Source organism: Cucurbita pepo, chromosome 2 (genome assembly GCF_057944985.1).
Source record: "Cucurbita pepo subsp. pepo isolate OVF chromosome 2, ASM5794498v1, whole genome shotgun sequence".
Classification (NCBI taxonomy): domain Eukaryota; kingdom Viridiplantae; phylum Streptophyta; class Magnoliopsida; order Cucurbitales; family Cucurbitaceae; genus Cucurbita; species Cucurbita pepo.
Window position 1 is genome coordinate 11,944,994 of NC_141799.1, and position 21,577 is coordinate 11,966,570.

Sequence of the window (21,577 nt, forward strand, 5' to 3'; positions counted from 1 at the left end):
AGTTGCTCTTGTGAAATCTCATATCAGTGGGAGATGGGAACGAAACATTTTTTACAAGGGTGTGGAAACCTCTCCCTAGCAGATGCATCTTAAAACCGTGAGGCTAACGGTGATAGGTCAAAGCGGACAATATCTATCAGCAGTGATCTTTGACGGTTACAAGTGGTATCAGAGCCAGGCACAAGCGAGGACGCTGGGCTCCCAAGGGGAATGGATTGTGAGATCCCACATCGATTGGAGAGAGGAACAAAACATTCCTTGTAACAGTATGTAAATCTCTCCTTAGTAGACGCGTTTTAAAACTGTGAGGCTGATGACAATACGCAACAAGTCAAAGTAGACAATATTTATTAGCAATGATTGTTTGTACGTGCTTCTCTCCCAATCATAATATCGGGAAGCATATAGGAACTATTAAGCATCCATTATTTGTAGGTTAGAAACATATTCTCTCCTATTGGTTTGGCACTACTATTTAGCAAAGCCCTATAAATAAGAGCTGTCTAGCATGGCTAGGGTTTAGGATTAGTACTCATAGGGCACCAAAAATGGAGAGATAAAGGGCATAATTGTAGTGAGTCAAAAGGAATCTGGATTCTTCCTCTCCCACTTTCTTTTATAGATTTGAATGAGTGAAACCCATTTCATCTCTTCATCTCACAAGCCTAGGGTTCCTTATATTGTTGTTCTTCAAAATCCCCCATCACCATGATGAAGAAACGCCAAGTGATTGTGAAAAGAACAGATGGATCATCAAATAGGAACAGCAGCAGCAGCACATCATCATCAGCTGTGAGAAGCTTGGTTAGATATGGAGAGTGCCAAAAGAATCATGCTGCCAATATTGGTGGATATGCTGTTGATGGGTGCACAGAATTTCTTGCAAATGGTGAAGAAGGCTCTAATGGAGCTCTTACTTGTGCTGCTTGTGGCTGCCACAGGAACTTCCATAGAAGAGAAGTTGAAACTGAAGTGGTTTGTGAATACTTTCCTCCAAATGCTTGAAAACTTCCAAAATTATATATAACAACACCCTTTTCATTATTCATATTCATATATATATATTGATGTCACTAAGAATGATTGTGGTTTGAAACATAAGAGATTTGTAATTAAATTGTGTATTGATTTGCTTTTCTTCTTCTTCTTCTTCATTTTCTTGTTTTTCCGTCGTACCCCACACTGGTTGGGGAGAAGAACGAAACACCCTTTATAAAGTCTCCTCAAGGGAATGTTCAAAAAGGACAATAAGTGCTAGCGGTGAAATTGGGAACACTGGGTGATGTGCCAGCAAGGTGGCTGTTCCCCAAGGGGATAGACACGAGGCGTTGTGCCAGTAAAGATGCTAAGCCTCGAAGGGGGTAGATTTGGTAGGGTCCCACATAAGAATGAGTGTCAATGAGGATGCTGGGCCCTGAAAAATGAGTGGATTGTGATATCCCACATTGATTGGGGAGGAGAATGAAACACTCTTTGTAATGGTGTGGAAACATTTCCATTGAAAAGCCTAAAAAAGACAATATCTGCTAGCGGTAGACTTAGGCCGTTACATTTTCCTTTTCGGGATCTGTAAAGTCTCTTCCTTGAATAGAAATGACTATTGGTGATTCAAAAGAACAGACAAAAGGAAAAGTAAAACACTGCAGCTGAGTGGTGTATTGTCAAGAACAAATTTCTTGACCCTTTCCCCTTGTTATTTTGATTCTGTTTGTTCATTGGGAAAATGGGTATCATATTTAGAGGATTTTCAGAGATGAGTATCAATAATTTTGAATGAGTATCAATAATTTCAAACTTGATTCATCTTGGTTAACTACTTAATCAACACAAAACCCCATTTAGTGATGTGTAAATTAGCTAAAAATTGATAGCCGGGGCCAGCATAGATCAAACCATGACCTCATATAAATAGAAGTTACCTTATCTTTGAAGCAATCATTAGTGAAAAGAAATATTATTATATCACTCCTACAAGGAGGCCCCACAGATATCCAATCACATCACACAGCTTTGAAATACAATAGCCATGAATTCTTTAGTAGAAGCTGACCTAATTTTGAAGAACCCTATTTAGATCTCTCCCTATAGCTGTGGTGCTGTGGGTTAGTTTGTTGTTTATGATAATGTTGGCATTTTTTTTAATACCATACATGTGGAGCTTTTGCTTTCTTTCTTGGCTGCCAATGGTGAATAATTGGTTAACAACATTCCTCCTTTGATTTGAAGGCCTTGGAGTACAATTCATTTTTGAATGTTTTTTTGGGTGATTTGGATGATTAGATATTGAAGTGAGTGATTTAATCAACAAAAACAAGCTTGGATTAGCCATATATTCTTATTTCATTTAGCTAAATCATATGATTAATCAATTCTGTCAAGAACAAATTTTGAAACCAAAGATTCAAACATTTGCATGTGCATTGCTTGTTGTATTCAACCATTTTCAGATTTCACTCAAACCCTCAAATTCATTGAACTTTGGTATCAACATATCAACTTCATTGTGATTTGATATCCAAACCCTTTACTGTTTGTCATCACCAATGATACGAAATGAATTTGATAAGAAATGAATTTGATAAGAATGTGTCGAGTTTCTCTAATCCTTCTTCGAATTAGTAATTAGTATCAAAATTGTTATAAATTGAAAGAACGAATCTATAGGTGTGTATAAAATTATATGAACGTGTATATAACTCAATTAGCTAAGAACGGAAATGGATTTGTAGTGTAGTTTTTGTTTGTTTGGAGGGTTAGAAAAGAAAAGGAATGGGTAGCAAAGTTATAATGAGTATAAGCTAAAAATGACAAAGTTGAGCTGGGTGTTGTGGTGGGGTTTGGGACAGACAGACAGTGACTTGAAAAGGCTATTCCTCTCAATTTTTAACATTGTACACATCCATCTCTGTCTGTCTTTGTCCTTTTTTTTTTCTTTTTTTTTTTCATGTCTTCATCCATTCATTTCCATACATGCTTCAACTTCACATATGTTTGGTTAATGAAAACTACAAAATCCATAAATCTTATCTTCCATTGGATAAACGTCTAAAGATGATGAACGTTTAGGACAAATTTCTATTATGTCTCTAAACTTTTAAAAGTTTTGTCGTTTTAAAGTGTAGATTTCTATTATCCAATAAATTCTTGGTTCTACATGTGTTGGACAGGGGATAACTTTCAATTATGCCCTTAAATTTTAGGGTAGGTTTCATTTCAAAATAACAACTTTATTAGGTTATTTGTTAATTGAAGGTAAAAATATGATGCGACAAATAACGGTAGAAATAGTTCTCTTTCTTATTCTTAAGCAAGTTTTCGGGAGGGCTTGACTTAATTGATCTATAATTTATGTTTCGTCTTTTGTTTCGAGAATATATTGATCAATTTCGATTCTTTATTTTTATATCGATTGTTTTCCGATCGAGATATATGGATCCATGAGTTTATATATCTATATAGATCATGTTCATGGATTAACGAAAATGTGCAAAAGCTCTATTTGCCTCGACTATCCTATGAGTCTCTTTCTTTTTACTGCATTGTCACTCCCTTTGGCAGCATCCACTAATTCGAGAGGCATATTTCAACTCTAACGTTTTCGGGATGCTCCTAATAACCAACAAATGGCAAGTGCCTTTCCTTGTGTTGATCCTATTTTAATGGGAATTTGATGAGTTGATATGCTTACACGTCTTGCTTTTATTGCTATATCGAGAGTTATGTGGTATATCAAGTAGAATAATATTGAAAATCTCACAAATATTAAATATATAATTAAAAATATAAGGTAGATAATAAATAAAATAATTAATTAGAAAATAGGTAAGAGTGGAGAGTGTGGGCCAAGTGAGACTAATTGTTGGCAATGTGAAGCCCAATTCAATGTGCTTAATGGGCCGAATATTGTCCAATATTACAAAGTATATAATTAAATTAAATGGATGGTTAATTGACCAAAATACCCTTGAAAATATTTACAAAATCCTAACCCAAAGCTTAATTAGTTTTGCTACTTAATTACTTCTAAATAATAATCCAATGGAGTGATTTTAGATTTTGTAATATTTTTAATGATAGTTTTTGCTAATGTAATAATGGTTGAGGTGAAATCTTCGTATTCGAACCATATATACTTAAATCAGTTGAACTAGACTAAGCTCGATGAATTGAGCTAATGGAACGGTGTGGTGTAAAGACAATGGTCCCAATTTCCCACCCGTTCAAACTATCGAGTTGTGTTCATATGGTCCACAACAACAAACTAGACAAACATTAAAAGTTTTAATTTGTAAGACTTTTCATTTTCGAAAAGGTCGGTAAAAGGTGGATAAACTCATAATCATAAATAAATAAATAAAATTAAACAAAGTCTATCAAAGCAAAAAGTGAAAAATAGATTAATTTTGAGAGCACCCAGATTAAAATTGTAACGGTCTAAATTCACGGTTACAAATGATAACAGATTCAGACACAGGGCAGTATGCCAACGAGAACGTTGGGCCCTCAACGAGGGTAGATTATGAGATCTCACATTAGAGAGGAAAACGAAACATTTATTATAAGAGTGTAAAAATTTCTCCTTAATAGACGTGTTTTAAAATTATGAGGCTGAAAGTGGTACGTAACGAACTAAAGCGGACAATATATGTTAACAATATTATGCCGACGTAATTAAAGTGAATCCAGATCTTACTTTTAACATACAAAACTTATGGTGATATATGAGATCATGGAGAAATTATAATATATGATTTTTATTTCCATATATATATATATATATAGATGCATAGATATAGTGTAGAGCATGTAATTTCATGTTAATTTACACTTTTGTTCTTCCCTCCCACAGGGATATTTATTGTAAAAAGTGTTTGTTCATCATGTTTCAGCTTCTAATGACACACTAATTATATGATCAGCATGAACATGAGCCAAAGCTCCATCATCAAACAGCCACTTCTCCAGGAAACTTAGAGGAGGAACTTGATTTGTTGTAGAGGTTGAAGGAGAATTGCTATTGTCATTGAAATTAAACAAGGAATCATCCAAATTCACCTCCGGTGAGTTGTTGTAATTCATTCCACTTTGTGATCCTTCACTTTGTGTGGAAGATTTTGGTGATTTCTTCATCCAATTCTCAAGCAATTTGGCTATATTTTCAGCACTTGATGCATAAGTTGCAGTTGATTGTTGGGGTTTTGATGCTTCCATGGTTTCATATGAGCTTGGTTTGTGTAAGGAAAGCGCTTCACAAAGGGCTCTTTTGGCTGTGTGTATGTCTGTTTGAAGCCTTCTTTCCCACTGCCCTTTTGAGATTCTAGTTTGGGCACCATCTGACCCTGAGTGCATCTTTTTCAGCTTCTTTTTCAAGTGCGTGTTCCAATAGTTTTTTATGTCGTTGTCTGTTCTTTGCGGAAGGTACGACGCTATGGCTGCCCATCTACACAACACCGACAAAATCGTCGTGATTTTAATTTCAACGACGGAGGGAAGATTCAAAACGTTTATAGTGATTACCTGTTACCCAAAAGAGCTTGGAGATGAACAATCATTTTCTCTTCGTGATCAGTGAAGTTTCCTCGCTTGATACCGGGTCGGAGGTAATTGGTCCATCTTAGCCTACAGCTCTTACTGCATCTTAGCAAACCTGAGAACATAATTGCAATAAGGAAATGGGTAGGTGAGAAAATTAACACCGGGAATTAAATGCAAAAACCCAACTCAAAAAATCAAAACTTTAGGCTAAAAAGAAGGGATTGACCAGTATTTGTTGGAACCCATCGCCAATTGCTAGGCCCATGTTCTTGAATGTAAGAAACCAAGATGATATCTTCCTCAGGTGTCCATGGCCCTTTTTTCACGCCCACTTTGTCACAACATGGATGCCTTCCCATCATTGATGAACTTGATCTTCGTGTTCGTGTTCGTGTTCGTGTTCGTGTTCTTGGGCTCTAGCTCATAATAGAAATGGAATGGAAGGGAAGGTTTACAAAGCAAATTCAGGGTTGTGTATATGTAGAGGTTTATATATATTGAAAAAGAGAGAGAAATAGAGGCAAAAAGAGTCAAACGTACAGCAATCAGCATTTAATCTTTGATACAAAAAGTCAACTCTCTCACACTTACAAGGCTGGATTGCATTGAATGTGGGTATTGTAATGGCACACAAGAAACCAAAAAAAGAAGGGAAAAAGACCCTAATTCAAGTCAGAATTGAGTAGCGTTATTGAGTGAGATTGTTTATCGTTTCGGACCTTACAATGTTCGATGTCTTCCAAAAGAATAATAAACGAGAGGGTGGCGTGGTTAGGTGGTTCAAATAATCTTATTACACCGAAATTAGATCAATTTAACTCAATCAGTACCGTTTGAGCTGGATTAAATCAGGTAGGTTTATGAAGTTATAACATTATGTTTTGAACCATATTCATAATAGTATGATTCTTTCGTTCAACAACGCCAATTTGTTCAGGCAAATACGGATTTGGAAGTTGCCTTCTTATCCCATTTCCATTTCTCAAGTAGAAAATCGATCCATATGTACAATGAAGTACCACTTTCAGATTTGTGTCACTTCTCAACAAAGAAAATCGAGTTTGTCTCAACCACATTAGGTAGAACGTACCAATTTTGATTTTTGATTTTCATTTTTTTTGGTGTAACGTTCATGAGTATCGTCCATGCTCCTCGAGTCTTCCCTCCTTTGGCAAATGTTGAGGCAATTTCATACAAGGTTAATAGGGCTTGGAGATCTAAGGGGTTGGTCCCTAACTCGAACTCCTTGCTCATGGAAGTTTTGGTCGAAGTCATCTTCATCTAGGGTTTGATTCTTCAATGCTTTGAATTCCTCGAGTTGGTTCTCCCATGGTTGGAAAACTCACCATTACTTGAGAAGTATTCTCCCTTAGACACAATTTATTTTGCTTGAGATTGTTTGGGTTGTAACACCGCTCATCGACAACGCGATTCACAGGAGTTACTATTGACGTCAATAATAAATTCCGACAACCAATCATAAATTTCAAAATATTTCCATAAACACCAAGTAAAACATTTAAAACCATTATCATTTAAAACTTAAACAACCAACGTAAGTTTTAAACAGCGAAAACATAAATACACAAAACAGATCTAGATATGGATTCCCTGTAGTCTCTAACCTGTCGGTTCTGCCCTCGGTTTATCTGCATCATCTAAATCTAGAAAGAAAAGTTAAAATAATTGAGGACAAATTCCGATCTGGGCTTCTCTCAAACTTCATTAAATTGTAGGTGTGCCAAGACTACGCCCTCACGAACTCGACCTAGACCTAAGACTAGGCAAGCTTTCAAGTCTTTTGATCGATCGAGTAGCCTATTTACTAAAAGAAACAAAATGATTAAAGATGGAAAAGTCCAAAAAGAAAGATTGTTTAGTTCCAACATCTTTAGATCGTTATGAAACGTGGGGACGGGAGAGTAATACTGATTTGGACTTCATTCGTTACAACGTGTAGCTGCCTTAAGCCACTCCTCCTCATACAACAAATCCAAATCAATGGAAATCGATATATCTCCATAACAAAAATGGTTCCAACATTCAAGATTTTGATCCACCTTTTAAAACTTCAATCCAATTTCCTAAAGTTTTAATTTAATAATTTTACTTCAGCGTAAGATCTGTCCCAATCAATTCGGTGAAGTATTTAAGTTTGAAAGTAAATGACATTACATGAGATAATTGAATTGACGTCTTTCTTTATAGCTTAATAAATACTAAAACGAGAGATAGACGTTTCAACTTCATAAACATAATAATTATACTGAGATATTCAACCTTTTTTTTTATTATTATTTTACAAGTTCAATAACATATAGTATAATAGATTTATCAATGACATATATCTTAACTAGTTGAATTGTTGTCAGATTAATATATCAAAAATAGGCTTGAAATATAAGCTACCGATACGTGTTCTTTTGTCGTAGTTTGTATTAGGTTTAATTAACTATTAAATAACATCATATTCTCGTAATGTTATGTAATTATGAAGTGATTGATTAGAGATCCATCAATTTATATGATTTATATAATATTTATTGGCATTTAAAAATGGTTAGAGATCTTTTCAAATATTTTTCTATATTTGCCCGGACATACATTAAAATTTCGGAGAGGGATTTGATTTTTGATTATGAAAGAATTTGGAAGTGTTGGTGGTGAACAAAAATTATAAAAGTTGGGTTGAATTACATTTTTTATTCCGGTTAGGTTGAAATTTTAGAAAATGGAAAACTCCAATCTGTTTGCTGGATGTCATTTTTTTTGTTGGGTCATGGCCGCCTCAGTTTTATCGAACAAAAAAAAATCTTGAAAAAAAAAAACCTTTGTGTTTTCCTGATACCTTTTTGGTGTTATTCTTTTTCAAATCTTGCTTTAGGTTTGATGTTTAAACAGATTCATTGAATTAGTTTTGATCAAGCTAATTCTGGAGTGAATTGTCTTGCTATGTAACAGTGACCATCATAGATTCCAAATTCGATCTAAGAGTCATTCATCTTCTAACCAGCTCTTAGTTGGAATCAATCCGTTAAGTTAGCTTTCTTTGTGAACGTTTTGCAAGGATTCTAAAAGGACCTCTAGCTTTGCAAATTCCAACATTGTAGGCGCTTATCGGTAGGTTACATTAAAAATAATTCAATTCAATTCGTATAGATCATGATATAATCTCTTATTCTTAAGGTCAACTATCTTATAAGGTTTAATCATACGTTAATTTTTAAATTTATATCTATTTGATCTCTAATATTTAAAAAAAAAAAAACATTCAATAAATTATTTAATAGTAATAGATTTTTGAATTTTAAATTTAGGTAGTTAAGAAAATATTATATATATGTGGAGAAATAAAAGTGTAAAATAATGAAATATAAAATGCAATATGAATATGGTTGCATTTAAGTGGACAAAATTTGTGATTTCCTCCATTTGTTTGACTATTAGCACACCTTTCTTTTTCCATCCAAACGGCTCCGTTTCGTTTTCATTTTCTTAATATCTTATCACTTTATTTTTCTATTTTATTATTATAACCTTCATTTATTCTATAATTCCATCTATATTCTTTTTAATTCTAAATTTTACTAAACCCAATATTAAATTAATAAACATGAATTTCTTGGATTCTATTTTTTTTTTTAATTATTATTTAGAAGTGTGAAGTTTAATTTAGATATTGTTTTTTAAAAGAATATACCATTTTTAAGAAAATATATAATAAAAAAAATTAAAAAAACATCTTTAAAAATTAAATAATTATTGAATAGTCAAAGTTGAAATGTATATATATAATCCAAAAATTCAATTATGGATGAAAATTGTGAGTACGTTGCGTCAAAAATAGTCCTAAATTTTCAAAATTATTTCAAAAATAAATTTGAACCTTTTTCATTATTATCCTTCGACTTTTTCAAAATTCCAAAAATATCCTTATAATTAGTAATATGTTTAAAAAATACACATAACAGTTAACACCTTTAACCTTTATAAAAACAAAACTAAAAAAATTATAACCATCTATAAATATCTTTTAAATTATCTTCAAATTTTTATATTACTTTTCTTAATAGCAAAAGTATTTTTAATTTTTTAAAAAATTTAAAATAAAATATTAATCGTTCCAAAATTTATATATATATATATATACAGTTTAAGGATATGTTTTTAAATTTTTTTAAAAAAAATTTAATGTTATTATTGAAATTTTTACAAATTTAAAGATATTTTTTAAATAAAATGCAATTTGTATTTATGATATGAGATAAATAATGAGTTAATTAATTTGCATTTAAACAAGGCCCGATGTTGTGGGATTTTACTCTCCACGGGAGAACCCTCGACACTGGTGCCACGTGTAGTAATGAGCTGGAATATAATTTCATATCAGATGTACTGAATCCTGAACAGTGATGGGTTTTCTCAAGCAAAGTCATAAGGAAGGTGCCACGTGGGATAAAAAATTTATTTAGATAATCACGCACTTAAATACTTGGAGTTTGCACACCCACCTTTATGAGGCCACTTAAATGGCGACACGTACACGAATTAATTATGGTGATATGCGCCCATTTGTCAACACTCTACAGCTAGGAAATTCCACGCCATCTCGACCCATCGCAGAAGGTACACGTGTATGGCTGGTAACACTCTGGCTTGGACTTTCGTATTTAAAAAATGGAATAAGAAACTCCAGCTGGCAAATACAAATTTCTTCTTCATATAAATATAAGGACCAAAATTAACATTTTCGAAAATTGTCTTAAAATAAAAAGTATATTATTATTTAATTTTCTCATATTTAATTAAAAGTTTGACTATTTCTACCCCTAAGATATTAATTTATTTCTCTCAATTAATTAAATTATAAACAACATTTGAGGAATGTTTTCTATAGAAAAAACGTGAATTTTGAATTGAAAATTAAAAAATTAATTAATTATTTATTTTATTTTTTTTTTTCAAAATTCATGAGAGATGGGGGAAAAGATATATAGAGGTTACGTAGGAAAATTGAATAGGTAATTCTAATATATATATAATAAAAAAATGGAAAAATGGCCGAAAATGTGTAAGGAAGAAAGATTGGGCCTGTTAGGTGAAGTTGGAGCCCACAAAACAAGAGAAAACGGTGGGCCCAGATGAGGCCCATAACTAAGACAGGATGAGGTGTCACAATCTTGATGTAATAGGAGTTAGGGTTCTGAATTGTGATTGGTTGATATATATATATTAATTATATGGGCCCTACATTATCTCAATAAAATGATAATAAAATTTCCAAAAATATTTTAGTATTAGAGAGTATCGTTCTTTTTTTTTTTTTTATTCACATAATAATTTCATCTTTATAAATATTTTTTAAATGCGGGTGGACTCCACGTATTTATTAAAACTATATTAACATGACAGAAAAACGAAGGAAGCATTCATATTCTTATAGTACTGAAAAATTTCTCAATCAAATGAATTAGTCAATATTTTAGACATGTAGAATTTCGGTATCGGTAGGGCCCTTAGTTGTCGTCACTCGATTGAATATGGTTCGATGTTTGGAAGAGGTGTAAGTTATGGATCACATGGTCATGCTTTGTCATTATTTGCATTCATATTCTTAGAAATTTCTTTATTTAAGTATTGGTATAAAAGTATGTGTCGGCTGCCGTCAGCAACGCTATCTGAGTATGAGCAGGTTCTGGTGCTTGAAAGGGGCGGTGTTCCGACCGAATTTCGCAAAAAAGAGAAAGAAAGAAATATAGGGTCAACTCAAAGAATTGAATTGCGCCTCTAACCTCCATAGAGCGAAGGCTCACCCTTATTATTAAGACTCACTTCAGGCGGAGAAGCTAGAAGCCTTCCCGGTGTATGAGGGGAGACTTGCTCGAGTTCCAAGCCAACAATCCCTATACCTCAATCGTCTCACCTATTTATTCTCGAATTGTAAACTCTTGATCTGTTAGATGAACACAACTCTCCACAATAGTATCATATCGTCCACTTTGAGCATAAGCTCTCATGACTTTGCTTTTGGCTTCCCGAAAGGCCTCATACCAATAGAGAGAGTGTCCTGGAGAGAGTATTCTTTGATTATAAACCCATGATCATTCCCTAAATTAGCAGATGTGAGACTTTCATCATCCAACACCTCCCCTCGAACAAAGTACGCCTCCCCTTAATCGAGGCTCGAGGCTCGACTCCTTTTTCTTTTGGAGTCTTAGTCATTTTTTTACTATACTCCTTTTTCTTTTTGAGTCCTTTGTTTGACATTTGAGGAAGGCTCGACTCATTTTTCTTTTTGAGTCCTTTGTTCGACATTTGAGAATTTACCAATCTATTGGCACGACTAAGTTTAGGGCATGACTCTGATACCATGTTAGATGAACACGACTCTCTACAATGGTATGACATTGTCTACTTTGAGCATAAACTCGCTTTGCTTTGGGCTCCCCAAAAGGCCTCGTACCAATGGAGATAGTATTCTTTGATTATAAACGCATGATCATTCCCTAAATTAACCGATGTGGTAGCTGATGTGGGACTTTCATCATACAACCGTATGAACTCATGAGCTCTTGTCTTTGCATCATATTAAATAACTATTATACTCCAAAGTATAATGAATGGGTTACTATATGATTGAGGAAATAATATTCCATGAATATTTGAAGTAGGGGAAAAAAAGGCAATGAGTTAAAGTGATAATCTTCAATTAAATGTCATTAATTACCTAAAGATTAGCTGGTTAAATTAGGTAAAAAGTTAAAAAGATACTTAAAATAATTAAGTACCTAAATCTAATTATTTTATAGAGTGGGAGATTTAAATCTTTCCAATAAATAGGAAGTGACATGACATTATGATCATTTAATGATATGTTTAAATGATATGCAAAATAATCAAACCACTCTTAGCTAAACAGCAGAAGAGAAGAGCTTGAGTCTATGGAAATGAGATTCTTTAGCGATACCGACACTATTAGACAAAATTAAGGAACAACTTACACATACATTTCAATCTGTAACCTCAAAATTCTCCTTCAAGAACTGATGGAGTTCTTCTGCAACTACTGTCGGATACTCTTCTTGAGGCAGAAGGGCTCCTGGCAACTCCACAAACTTGCTCACCCCTTTGGCTCCTCGTAGAGCTTCCATTTCTGCCTTGGACCTCTTTGGTGATTTTTCTGTTGATACAACTAAAACTGGCATCTTTTCGTCCAACCCTGAGAACAGTTCGACAAACTCTTCTCGGGATTTGACGGGATCAAGAAGACCCGTCAAGAAAGCAGCAGGCACGTAACGGGCACCGTCTCTTTTAGTCAATGCATATCTACTTTCAATGATTTCTGGAGTAACATTGTCAGGGTTGGCATAGACGTGAGATTTGTACTGTGATTCAATTGCCTTTTCATTGCTGACGAGTATGTTGTACATCATCCAACCAACAGCAGGTGCCCTTAATGTGCCTCTAAGAAATCCATACCTGGTGATCAGGAAGTGATGAGCATAACCAATAGCAAGTCTTAATAAGGACATACGTCTCCTCAACCAAATAAACGGTGTTTTCGTTATTTAGATATTAATTAAACCACAAGCAAGCACAAGTAGCTAAGTAAAAAAAAAAAAAACAAAAGAAAAACAAAATAATCCTGAGAAGTTTCCACACCCTTATAAAGAATGCTTTGTTTCCCTCTCCAACCGATGTGAGATCTCACAATCCACCCCCCTTAAGGGCTCAGCGTCCTCGCTGGCACACCGCCCAGTGTCCCTTCGAGGCTCAGCGTCCTCGCTGACACACTACCCGATGTCCACCCCCTTTAGGGCTCAGCGACCTCGCTAGCACACTGCATGATGTCTGGCTCTTATACTATTTGTAAGAGTCCAAGCTCACCGCTAACAGATATTGTCCTCTTTGAGATGTTTTTCTGTTGTGTGGTGGTGATTGACGAGAGATAGAGAATGGGTGAGATAGTGTGTAGCAAGTTGAAGTGGTTCAGTGACCATGAGAGGTATGGTTTCGTTTCTCTTAACCAAGTAAGGGAGGTATGGTTCTGAATTCATGGTTGGAAAGGATGTAGTGTTTGAGATCAAGGTAGAATTTCCAAGGCTGTTGACATCACTGGCCCAGCCTAGTCAGGAGCAGGGGTGGGGTTTCGGTGGTGGATACAGAGGAAAAAGAGAAAAAGGAGATGGTAGAATTATAGAAGAGGAAGGCACGGTGAGGGTGGAAAATGTGGGTTTAATATGGTGATAGTAGTAGCCGAGGTGGTTAAGGTGGTGGCGGCACTTAGCTTTAAGTGTGGTAAGACAAAGGGCATATTCCCAGAGATTGCAACTAGAATGGTTCTCAAACTGATGGAAATAGGTATGGTGGCAGTGGAGGGAAAAAGCCAAGCAAGATTGACTTCAAGAGCGAGCTCTTGTTCTAGCCTCTACATAATCGTGGCAGCGGAATCGTAATAGTTACGGTGAATCTAACACTTTTAAATGTTCAAACAATGGCCGCTAATCTTGTAATTTGGTGAATGTCATTTACTTTTACTGCTTTCAGAGGGCACGTTGTTCGGTTTCATTCTACACCTTTTGACAAAGTTTTGAACTACTGGGTCTGTAAGGTGCAGGAGAACCAATCGTGTTGTCACCTCAATTCCCAGTTCTAAAGAGCATTCAAGATACAGCATCATAAATTCAATTAATAGAACAAATAATAGGTCCAGTACCTCGACTCCATGCTGGAATCCCGACCGAATACTATAGGAAGTGGCCCAGCCCATGTGGGTGCAACAGCGGCAATGCCCCTTGGTTTCACTAAACCTCTATTTGCTGCACGAATTGTTAGTGCAGCTGCATGGCCACCTCCAAATACCACCAAATCATCTTCTGCTTTGGTAGTACAAAGATTATTAGCAACAACATAAGTAATAAATATAGTTGTAATTGAAAATCATGTTGGAAGTGAAGTTTTGGAAAGACAGAGAATGGAAGAACATAATCGTTTTGCAATGCAATCAGCATCAAAACAACCTGAAGAAAAGCTATTGTAAGAGGCCAGACACAGGCATATTATAGAAGATGGGATGCAGATAACATGCAGATAAGATGATGGAAATCTAGTTCTACAATCTTGAGCTAAATTAAGCTTTTTATAGCATGAACACTAAATAATTCTGTGTTCATAGCAGCTAGAACACCTAAGCGTTTCAACGCAACATTACTCAACAGTCATTCAAATGAGCTGCATATGTCCTTTAAATATCTTTCGAGTGTCTCTCGGCCAGTTAGCCAACAATAAAGCCTGGGAAATTCTAAACAGTTCGGAACAAGTACATTTGAAGGCTATTAAAATATTAGTATACGTTCTTACTAATATTTGAAGGTACCATAAACTGTATCCTGTGCAGTCAAGCATTAGCTTAATTTGTATTCTATTTCCATAAATTTAGAACCATTACATAGCTTAGACTTTGGACAAAGCTAGCCACAGGAAAGTGAGATGGTAAGAACTAAGAAATATAAGCATTCACTTAAAAACCGAAATATTTGTAAACACAAGCAAGCTGAGTGGTTAAAGCATCTATTCCTTCTCTCAATTTATAATCATAGAAGCTCATCAAGATAAGGGCTGCAATACTAACTTGAGCTGCTTACTGGACCATCAGGAGCATTGATCAAGTCCACTAAGAACTTCTCCATCACATCAGCATTGTAATCCATCTTTGGCCTATCAGAGAAACCTAGACCAGGCCAATCAACGATCGTGGCACGCCAATTGACTTTACTATCCTTTTGTACAAGTTCTCTTGCCACTATTCTCCATTCCTCCACAGTGCTAACATCAGAAATCGTGGGTATCATGAGAATATCTTTAGGTGGATCAGCACTCTGGCTTTCATGTTCCTCATAATAGATGTTTATAAGATTGTCTTTGAATTTCCACTGCCAGTTACTAGCCTGAGCTAGAATGAAGTGTTGTATGAGATTCAGACCAACACACATACTAAATTCACAGTTTATAACTAATGATAAGAAGAGAAAATGGAAACAAACAAATCAAGTCCCATAAGCAACAAGGTCCTATAGAATTGGTCACCAATTACCACGCAACGGAATGAATCAATACTCATTTTAACAAATCCAGCAACAAGAGGTCCATAATCATTGGAAATTCTACTCTAACGGTACTCCCAAAAAGATTGGATGAAAAAAGAAAAAGGAAAGCATTTCGAAACACAATCAATTCAATATTAGAATACATGGTCAGCCGAGTGTGATCATGTACCTTTAATGGGGTCGAGCGTGTCGCCTCTGAGGAGGATTTGGAGTAATCCAGAGTGGTCGAAGCTCTAATTGTAAGGGGTTTTAGAAAGAGAGCATTATTTGGAGAAAGGGGTCGGCGGGATTTGGAGGAAAAAATGAGGGATGGCGATGAGAAGGGGTGCAATTTTGCAGAGAAAGCCATGGCAATAGTTAAAGAGGTGAAGAGCAGGTGGAATTGGAAGTGGGTTTTGCGCGGTTTAGAATGAAAATGGCGATTTGAGATTTGCAGGCTTGGTTGATACAAGGAGGCCGCCAAGCGCTAAGGTCAATAAGGGCGACGGTGGCACTGCCACGATTACCTACCTCCTCCTGTTCCTAAAATATCAAGTCCATGTCCATTACAACACTCAAATAATTTATTTTCTTTTCTTTTTTGGATTATTATATTTAATTCACCAAAATCTCACCCCCTCTAATTTTATTTTATTTTTTTCATTTTACGGATTTGAAAATAAGTTCAAAAAAAAAAGTTTTTAATTTGTCAATTCCATTGTTACCCGTCTCACGATTTTAAACACTTATACTCGAGAGAAGTTTCCACTTTCCACACCTTGATAAGAAATGTTCCATTTCCGATCGATGGGAGATTTCACAATCCACCTGTTTAAGGGCTAGCGCATTGCTAGCATATTCAACTTCGTGTCCGTTCACAAATGGAGTGTACTCTCCTAATAGACCTTTCAAGCCTTCTTCTTCGACAACTTTCAGCTTCTTTCTCATTTTTTTAATGCCTTTCTCTTTTACTGACCCAAATGCCACAATAAAAAAAAATGTTATGATACTTAATTGTTGTGCTGAAATACCATAAACCTAGCGTTCTAATACCACTTGTTGTATCAAAATGCCACCATCTTTAGTGTTTTGATACTCAATTGTTGTAGCGAAATGACATAATCAAATATGTTTATGAATCCAACCGTTGTAGCGGAATGCTACAACTAAAAATATTATAAATTCATAAAGTAAAGATGATTCACAAATGGGTTTTTTTCCATGGAAGAGTACAGGAACTTGGAAAACTGTAAACATAAAATAGAAAAAGAAATGTCAAGAATGGGATTCGAACCCATGCCCTTTCGGACAGGAACTTGGAAAACTGTAAACATAAAATAGAAAAAGAAATGTCAAGAATGGGATTCGAACCCATGCCCTTTCGGACCAGTACCTGAAACTGGCGCCTTAGACCAACTCGGCCATCTTGACTTTGTTGTTACATGTTCAACATGTGTAAAATTTATTTACTCATATATTTAATTTAACATTTCAAAAGCTGAAGTGATATACGAGATGTAAACAAGTTGATTCTTGTGAAGGTGAAATCATAATTTATTCAATGAAGAAAAAGAGCGAAAGAAATAGGGAGAATTTCATGGCCTTGGATGTTTCCAATACAATGCGTGGTGGGTTTTTGGTGCCCAACAGTTTCACATTTTCTAGTGTTCTAACTGCGTGTGCTGCACTTGAAGATCTTGAGTTTGGGAAAGAGTGATTGAATGTGGCGGCGACTGGAGAGGATGTTCTTGTAGAGACACCCCTTATTGATTTGTACGCCAAGTGTGGAGATATGGATGGATGCCCATTCGCAATCTGCTCTCCTGGGCTGCCATCATATCTGGTTTTGTGCACAACAATGATCATTTAGTTATTTATAGAAATGTTGTTTCAAATATGCACCTGATCATATGACTTTGAACTGCAGTCCTGTTCTGTTCTCTTCATTCCATTCAAAATAGGCAGAGAAATTCATGGGTTTTTTAGCTACTCGATATATGGCAACCTGGAATTGGATAGGAGGTTGTTTGAAAGATTGCCCCATAAAGATCATATTGCATGCCCTTCATTGGTTTCAGCATTGAGAAGCATTTTTGCTGTTTCGTGATCTGCCCACCCATATGGTTTCAGCACATTTGCACTTTTATTGGTGTAATTGTTCATCTCCTTTTAAAGATTATAGTCTCTCTTCTTTAGCTCATTATTGGAGATCCGTTCTTGTAATCCTCCTTGGGTGGTTTTGGGTTTTCCCCCCTGAATTAGTGCAGGAAAGCTTGGCTTGCATCACTGGCAGCTGCAGCAGGACTGTTATGATTGTTGTTCAGCTGCAGGACTGTTATTATATGGCAAACGACGAAGTGGAGATGGCCGAGTTGGTCTAAGGCGCCAGATTAAGGTTCTGGTCCGAAAGGGCGTGGTTCAAATCCCACTCTCCGCAAGTTCTTTTTGAGGTTTGAATGTTGGGTGAGGCAGCAGCCAAATATCTGTCCTTAGCTCCATATCAATGGGTTGGAAAGTTATTTACGTGTGTTGCAATGGCAACTCCGGGACAGTGGGCAAAGTGGGTTCCATGGGCTGAATTCAATTACAACACCTGGTATCATATTCAACAAAGTTGGCACCTTTTTGAGGTGGTTTATGGCCGACCCCACCCAAAGTTCTGCCATATAACCATGATTCATCTGTGGGGACAGCAGTGGATACTCAGCTCCCAGGATAGAGATTTAATGTTGGCGGAGGAGCTTAAGATGTTTTTACAACGCGCACAACAGTATAAGTTAGATATTAATGATTGGATTTATATTAAACTCTGTCCATAACGCCAAATATCTTTGTCGAAGCGTTGTCATCCCAAGCTCGCCACATGGTTTATTGGTCCCTATCAGGCTGTGCAAAGTGTGGGGCCATAGCTTACAAATTGGCACTTCCAGCTGCTGTCCAAGTTCATCCAGTATTTCATGTTTCTCAACTTCAAAAGGTAGCTATTAGTAATTTCCCTCAATATTCAGTTCCTCCTAATTTGGGCCTTGACTTGACGGTCCAGCTACTACCTTTGGGAGTATTAGGAGTGCGTCACTCGTCTTCAAATGCTTCGGTTTTGGAGGTGTTAATCCATTGGGAAGGACATACAACATCTGATGCTACGTTGGAGTTGAGTTCCATGATTGAGGAAAAATTTCCCTGACTTCCACGGCGAGGACAAGGTGGCTTCTTGGGGCGGGCAGTGATAGACCCCGACCCCAAATCACCGACGTCTATACACGAAAGAGATGGGAGAAAGAAGGAGCTAATGATGTAATTTTATGACTCTCAAGTAGAGGAGAGGTACATGAATGAACTGAGCTCAGATCTAAATAAGAGAGATCTCGATGATAAAATGATTAAAAAAACATTTCTTCCTATATCAACAAGGCGCACCTTCCTTTTCGGTAACTCAATCATAGAAACTCCATGGTTAAGTGTGTATTACTTAGATCAATTCTATGTTAGGTGATCTCTTAGAAATTTTTCCAGATATACGTGAGTGATGACAAAATATGCTGGAAGGACTCTTGCTGGTTTGTAGGGCTAATCTTCACTCTTAAGAAGCAAGTAGATAACGTGATCATGTCATAGGAAAATGTCGGAGCCATCAGGTGCCAAATTCAGATTTCGAATCTTGATCCAAATTATGGACATGGATCGTTAGAAACCCGATAATTATATTTTTGTGAGAGTTTGTTTGCAGGGTTACTTAAGGCGTTTGTAGAGAGGAGAGTATCATTTTACTCCCTTGTCATTGCCAAATTGGTAAACACATAATTCGAGCACTGTCAACATGCACAATAGTGGTTCTGTTCATCAAAACTCATCTGAAACAGTTGAAGAAATCTTTTAGTTTACAGAACCATATCTACTCTCTAACTAATGATTAATCTGTGTTGATAAATGTCAAATCAAGTTGCTAATCTTAACTCATCCAAGTAGGACCCTTCAGTTTTTTTGAAGCCTACTTAAGATGGAACTGGTTTACAACTAGCCACGCTATTTGCAACTTTCTTTGCCTTTATCAGTTTCTTTCTTTCTTAGCTAGTTTTTGCTTTGAAATTTTCCAATAACTCCTCTACATCATCTACGCTGGTCTTTGTCCATTCTGTACTTGTTTCTTGTTCGTTTCTTCTTCATTCTCTGCTCTCTCTTGGCCACAGACTGTGTTTTTTCAACTCCTTGACCCATTAAATCCTTCAAGTCTCTATATTTTTCTGTTTTTCTGTGAACTATGGAAGGTGAGTGCAAAACCCATCTTGCCAATGTTTTGATCTCTTCATATCTTGCACCAAATGAAGACAAATTTGTAGAGAAGAATCCTCCTGTGAAGTTTGAACAGCCGCAGCTTCCATCTGCTGTCTGTTCAAATCAGAAGGCTCTATGTGTTAAAAAGACAGCCAGTGCAGAAGCGGAGATTGGAGTATTCAGAGCTGAAAGGTACTATGGCATGAAACCGGAAGATGACAAAGCAAGAGCTGTTGAGAATTGTGGTGGCAACCAGGCAAAGAAGAAAGAACAACGAGCTGATGTGCAGTATAGGAGACAAAAGAGTAGATCAGGAACTCCAAGTGTGAGTTCTGAATCAAGTTGGAACAGTCAAGCTGCTTTATTTCCAAGTTTCTTGAGGAATTCATCTCAGAACATCCAAAATAAGACCAAAGGAAGAAGTCTGTTGGTCAACCTTAGCTGCAACAGGTCTTGTGCTGATAAAAAATCTATCCTTGTTCAGAGGAATTTGTATGAGCAAAAAGGTTCGCAAGCTTCAAGAAATGAACAAATTCATGTCATCATGGATGGAAGAAAGAAGTTTCAAGCAGCTACTTTGGTGAAACACAGACCAAAAAGTTCAATTTCTGGTGGCTCAACCAAAGAAGAAGAGATGGTGTTTCCAATTTCAAGCTCTCAGTTACAAACTTTTGCAAAAATGAAAGATGAAGATCCAAGAAAATCCATTGAAGTATTTGGCTCAAACAAGTTGGATAAGAAAGAGTTAATGGCTAAGAATCGAGAGAGGAAGCTGTCTGTTCTAAAATGGGATGCCATCCCAAAAGCTAAGGCCACTCAAACTGCTCCAAGAACTGATCAAATGACTGAAGATACCGGAAGCGATGCAAGTTCCGATCTGTTCGAGATCGAAAACATATCTGGAACCCATGGAAGGTCATTCACAAGGCAAACTTCAGATCTTATATCAAGCTCCATGACAGCTTATGAGCCAAGTGAAGCTAGCATTGAATGGAGTGCAGTCACTGCCAGTGCAGCTGATTTCTCATCTGTTGCAGACTATGATGGAAAGGAAGCCACAGCTAATAAGCCTAAAACCACAATAGTCAAGGATTTGCAAAAAGGTCACCCTGGTGGACTGTTAGGATGTAAAAGTGACAAGTCTGTCAGTATAGCTCAAACTACATACAGAAACATCGAGAAGCTTAAAGCAACAGGTTGAGCTGAGATTAATATGAAAGCTTATGATTTCCCTATCAAAGTTATGTTAAATAGCATTATTATGTCTCTAAATGTGCATCAAATAATGAAGTTTCCATTAAACACCTGTACTGATAAGCACATTTTGTTCTTCCATGTTTGGTTTTTTAGTTCTAAACTGAGAGATGCTTTTCAAATACAACCATAGCCTTTTAAGTTGGCCATATAGCTTCATTATTTGTCCATAAAAGAAAGAGAAAAGTGAAGGCCCTACAAGTAATGCGTGCCTAACAAAGCGCACATCGTTGAAATTATGTCCCTAACTGCTGCCTATGGCTGCAAGATATGTGTCACCAAGCTTTATATAGACATCCGACAGGACTGAATTGTTATGTCTGTATGATTTGGCTATTAAAATATATTTGCACCAGTAAATCTGGTTCAGACTTTATGTCCAAGTGGATCAGAACTGTTGAGTTGTTGATTAATCTTAAAACTCTCGCATG

The 21,577-nt window shown here is 36.1% G+C and overlaps 4 protein-coding genes and 1 non-coding gene across 5 annotated transcripts; 2 read left to right on the forward strand and 3 right to left on the reverse strand.

The window, feature by feature from the left end:
* Positions 1–454: 454 nt before the first annotated feature.
* Positions 455–1,044, forward strand: MIF1 (mini zinc finger 1). Its single transcript, XM_023670024.2, has one exon. It carries the CDS (start codon positions 709–711, stop codon positions 1,003–1,005), a length of 297 nt encoding a protein of 98 aa, XP_023525792.1. The 5' UTR covers positions 455–708; the 3' UTR covers positions 1,006–1,044.
* Positions 1,045–4,734: 3,690 nt separating this feature from the next.
* Positions 4,735–6,004, reverse strand: LOC111787755 (myb-related protein 306). The gene is made up of 3 exons (XM_023667801.2): positions 5,762–6,004; positions 5,518–5,647; positions 4,735–5,440 (listed from the first exon to the last, which is right to left on the reverse strand). The coding sequence occupies exons 1-3, from the start codon at positions 5,895–5,897 to the stop codon at positions 4,879–4,881; spliced, it is 828 nt and encodes a 275-aa protein (XP_023523569.1). The 5' UTR covers positions 5,898–6,004; the 3' UTR covers positions 4,735–4,878.
* Positions 6,005–12,361: 6,357 nt separating this feature from the next.
* LOC111788968 (alpha/beta-Hydrolases superfamily protein) lies at positions 12,362–16,172 on the reverse strand. The gene is made up of 4 exons (XM_023669570.2): positions 15,811–16,172; positions 15,167–15,482; positions 14,252–14,411; positions 12,362–13,014 (listed from the first exon to the last, which is right to left on the reverse strand). Exons 1-4 carry the CDS (start codon positions 15,988–15,990, stop codon positions 12,546–12,548), a joined length of 1,125 nt encoding a protein of 374 aa, XP_023525338.1. The 5' UTR covers positions 15,991–16,172; the 3' UTR covers positions 12,362–12,545.
* A 798-nt stretch (positions 16,173–16,970) lies between these two features.
* TRNAL-CAG (transfer RNA leucine (anticodon CAG)) lies at positions 16,971–17,051 on the reverse strand. Its single transcript has one exon. It is a non-coding gene; the product is annotated as a tRNA-Leu (tRNA).
* Positions 17,052–17,220: 169 nt separating this feature from the next.
* On the forward strand, positions 17,221–21,305 carry LOC111785290 (protein PHYTOCHROME KINASE SUBSTRATE 1). Its single transcript, XM_023665700.2, has one exon. It carries the CDS (start codon positions 19,879–19,881, stop codon positions 21,091–21,093), a length of 1,215 nt encoding a protein of 404 aa, XP_023521468.2. The 5' UTR covers positions 17,221–19,878; the 3' UTR covers positions 21,094–21,305.
* The last annotated feature ends 272 nt before the right edge of the window (positions 21,306–21,577 follow it).

Coding starts and splice junctions, on each gene's coding strand:
- MIF1 (XM_023670024.2), top strand. CDS start 709: ATGATGAAGAAACGCCAAGTGATTGTGAAAAGAACAGATGGATCATCA.
- LOC111787755 (XM_023667801.2), bottom strand. CDS start 5,897: ATGATGGGAAGGCATCCATGTTGTGACAAAGTGGGCGTGAAAAAAGGG. Junction 5,648..5,761: donor ATGGGTTCCAACAAATACTG/GTCAATCCCTTC, acceptor TTATGTTCTCAG/GTTTGCTAAGATGCAGTAAG. Junction 5,441..5,517: donor CAAGCTCTTTTGGGTAACAG/GTAATCACTATA, acceptor GGTGTTGTGTAG/ATGGGCAGCCATAGCGTCGT.
- LOC111788968 (XM_023669570.2), bottom strand. CDS start 15,990: ATGGCTTTCTCTGCAAAATTGCACCCCTTCTCATCGCCATCCCTCATT. Junction 14,412..15,166: donor TGGTCCAGTAAGCAGCTCAA/GTTAGTATTGCA, acceptor CTACCAAAGCAG/AAGATGATTTGGTGGTATTT. Junction 13,015..14,251: donor GATTCCAGCATGGAGTCGAG/GTACTGGACCTA, acceptor CCTGATCACCAG/GTATGGATTTCTTAGAGGCA.
- LOC111785290 (XM_023665700.2), top strand. CDS start 19,879: ATGGAAGGTGAGTGCAAAACCCATCTTGCCAATGTTTTGATCTCTTCA.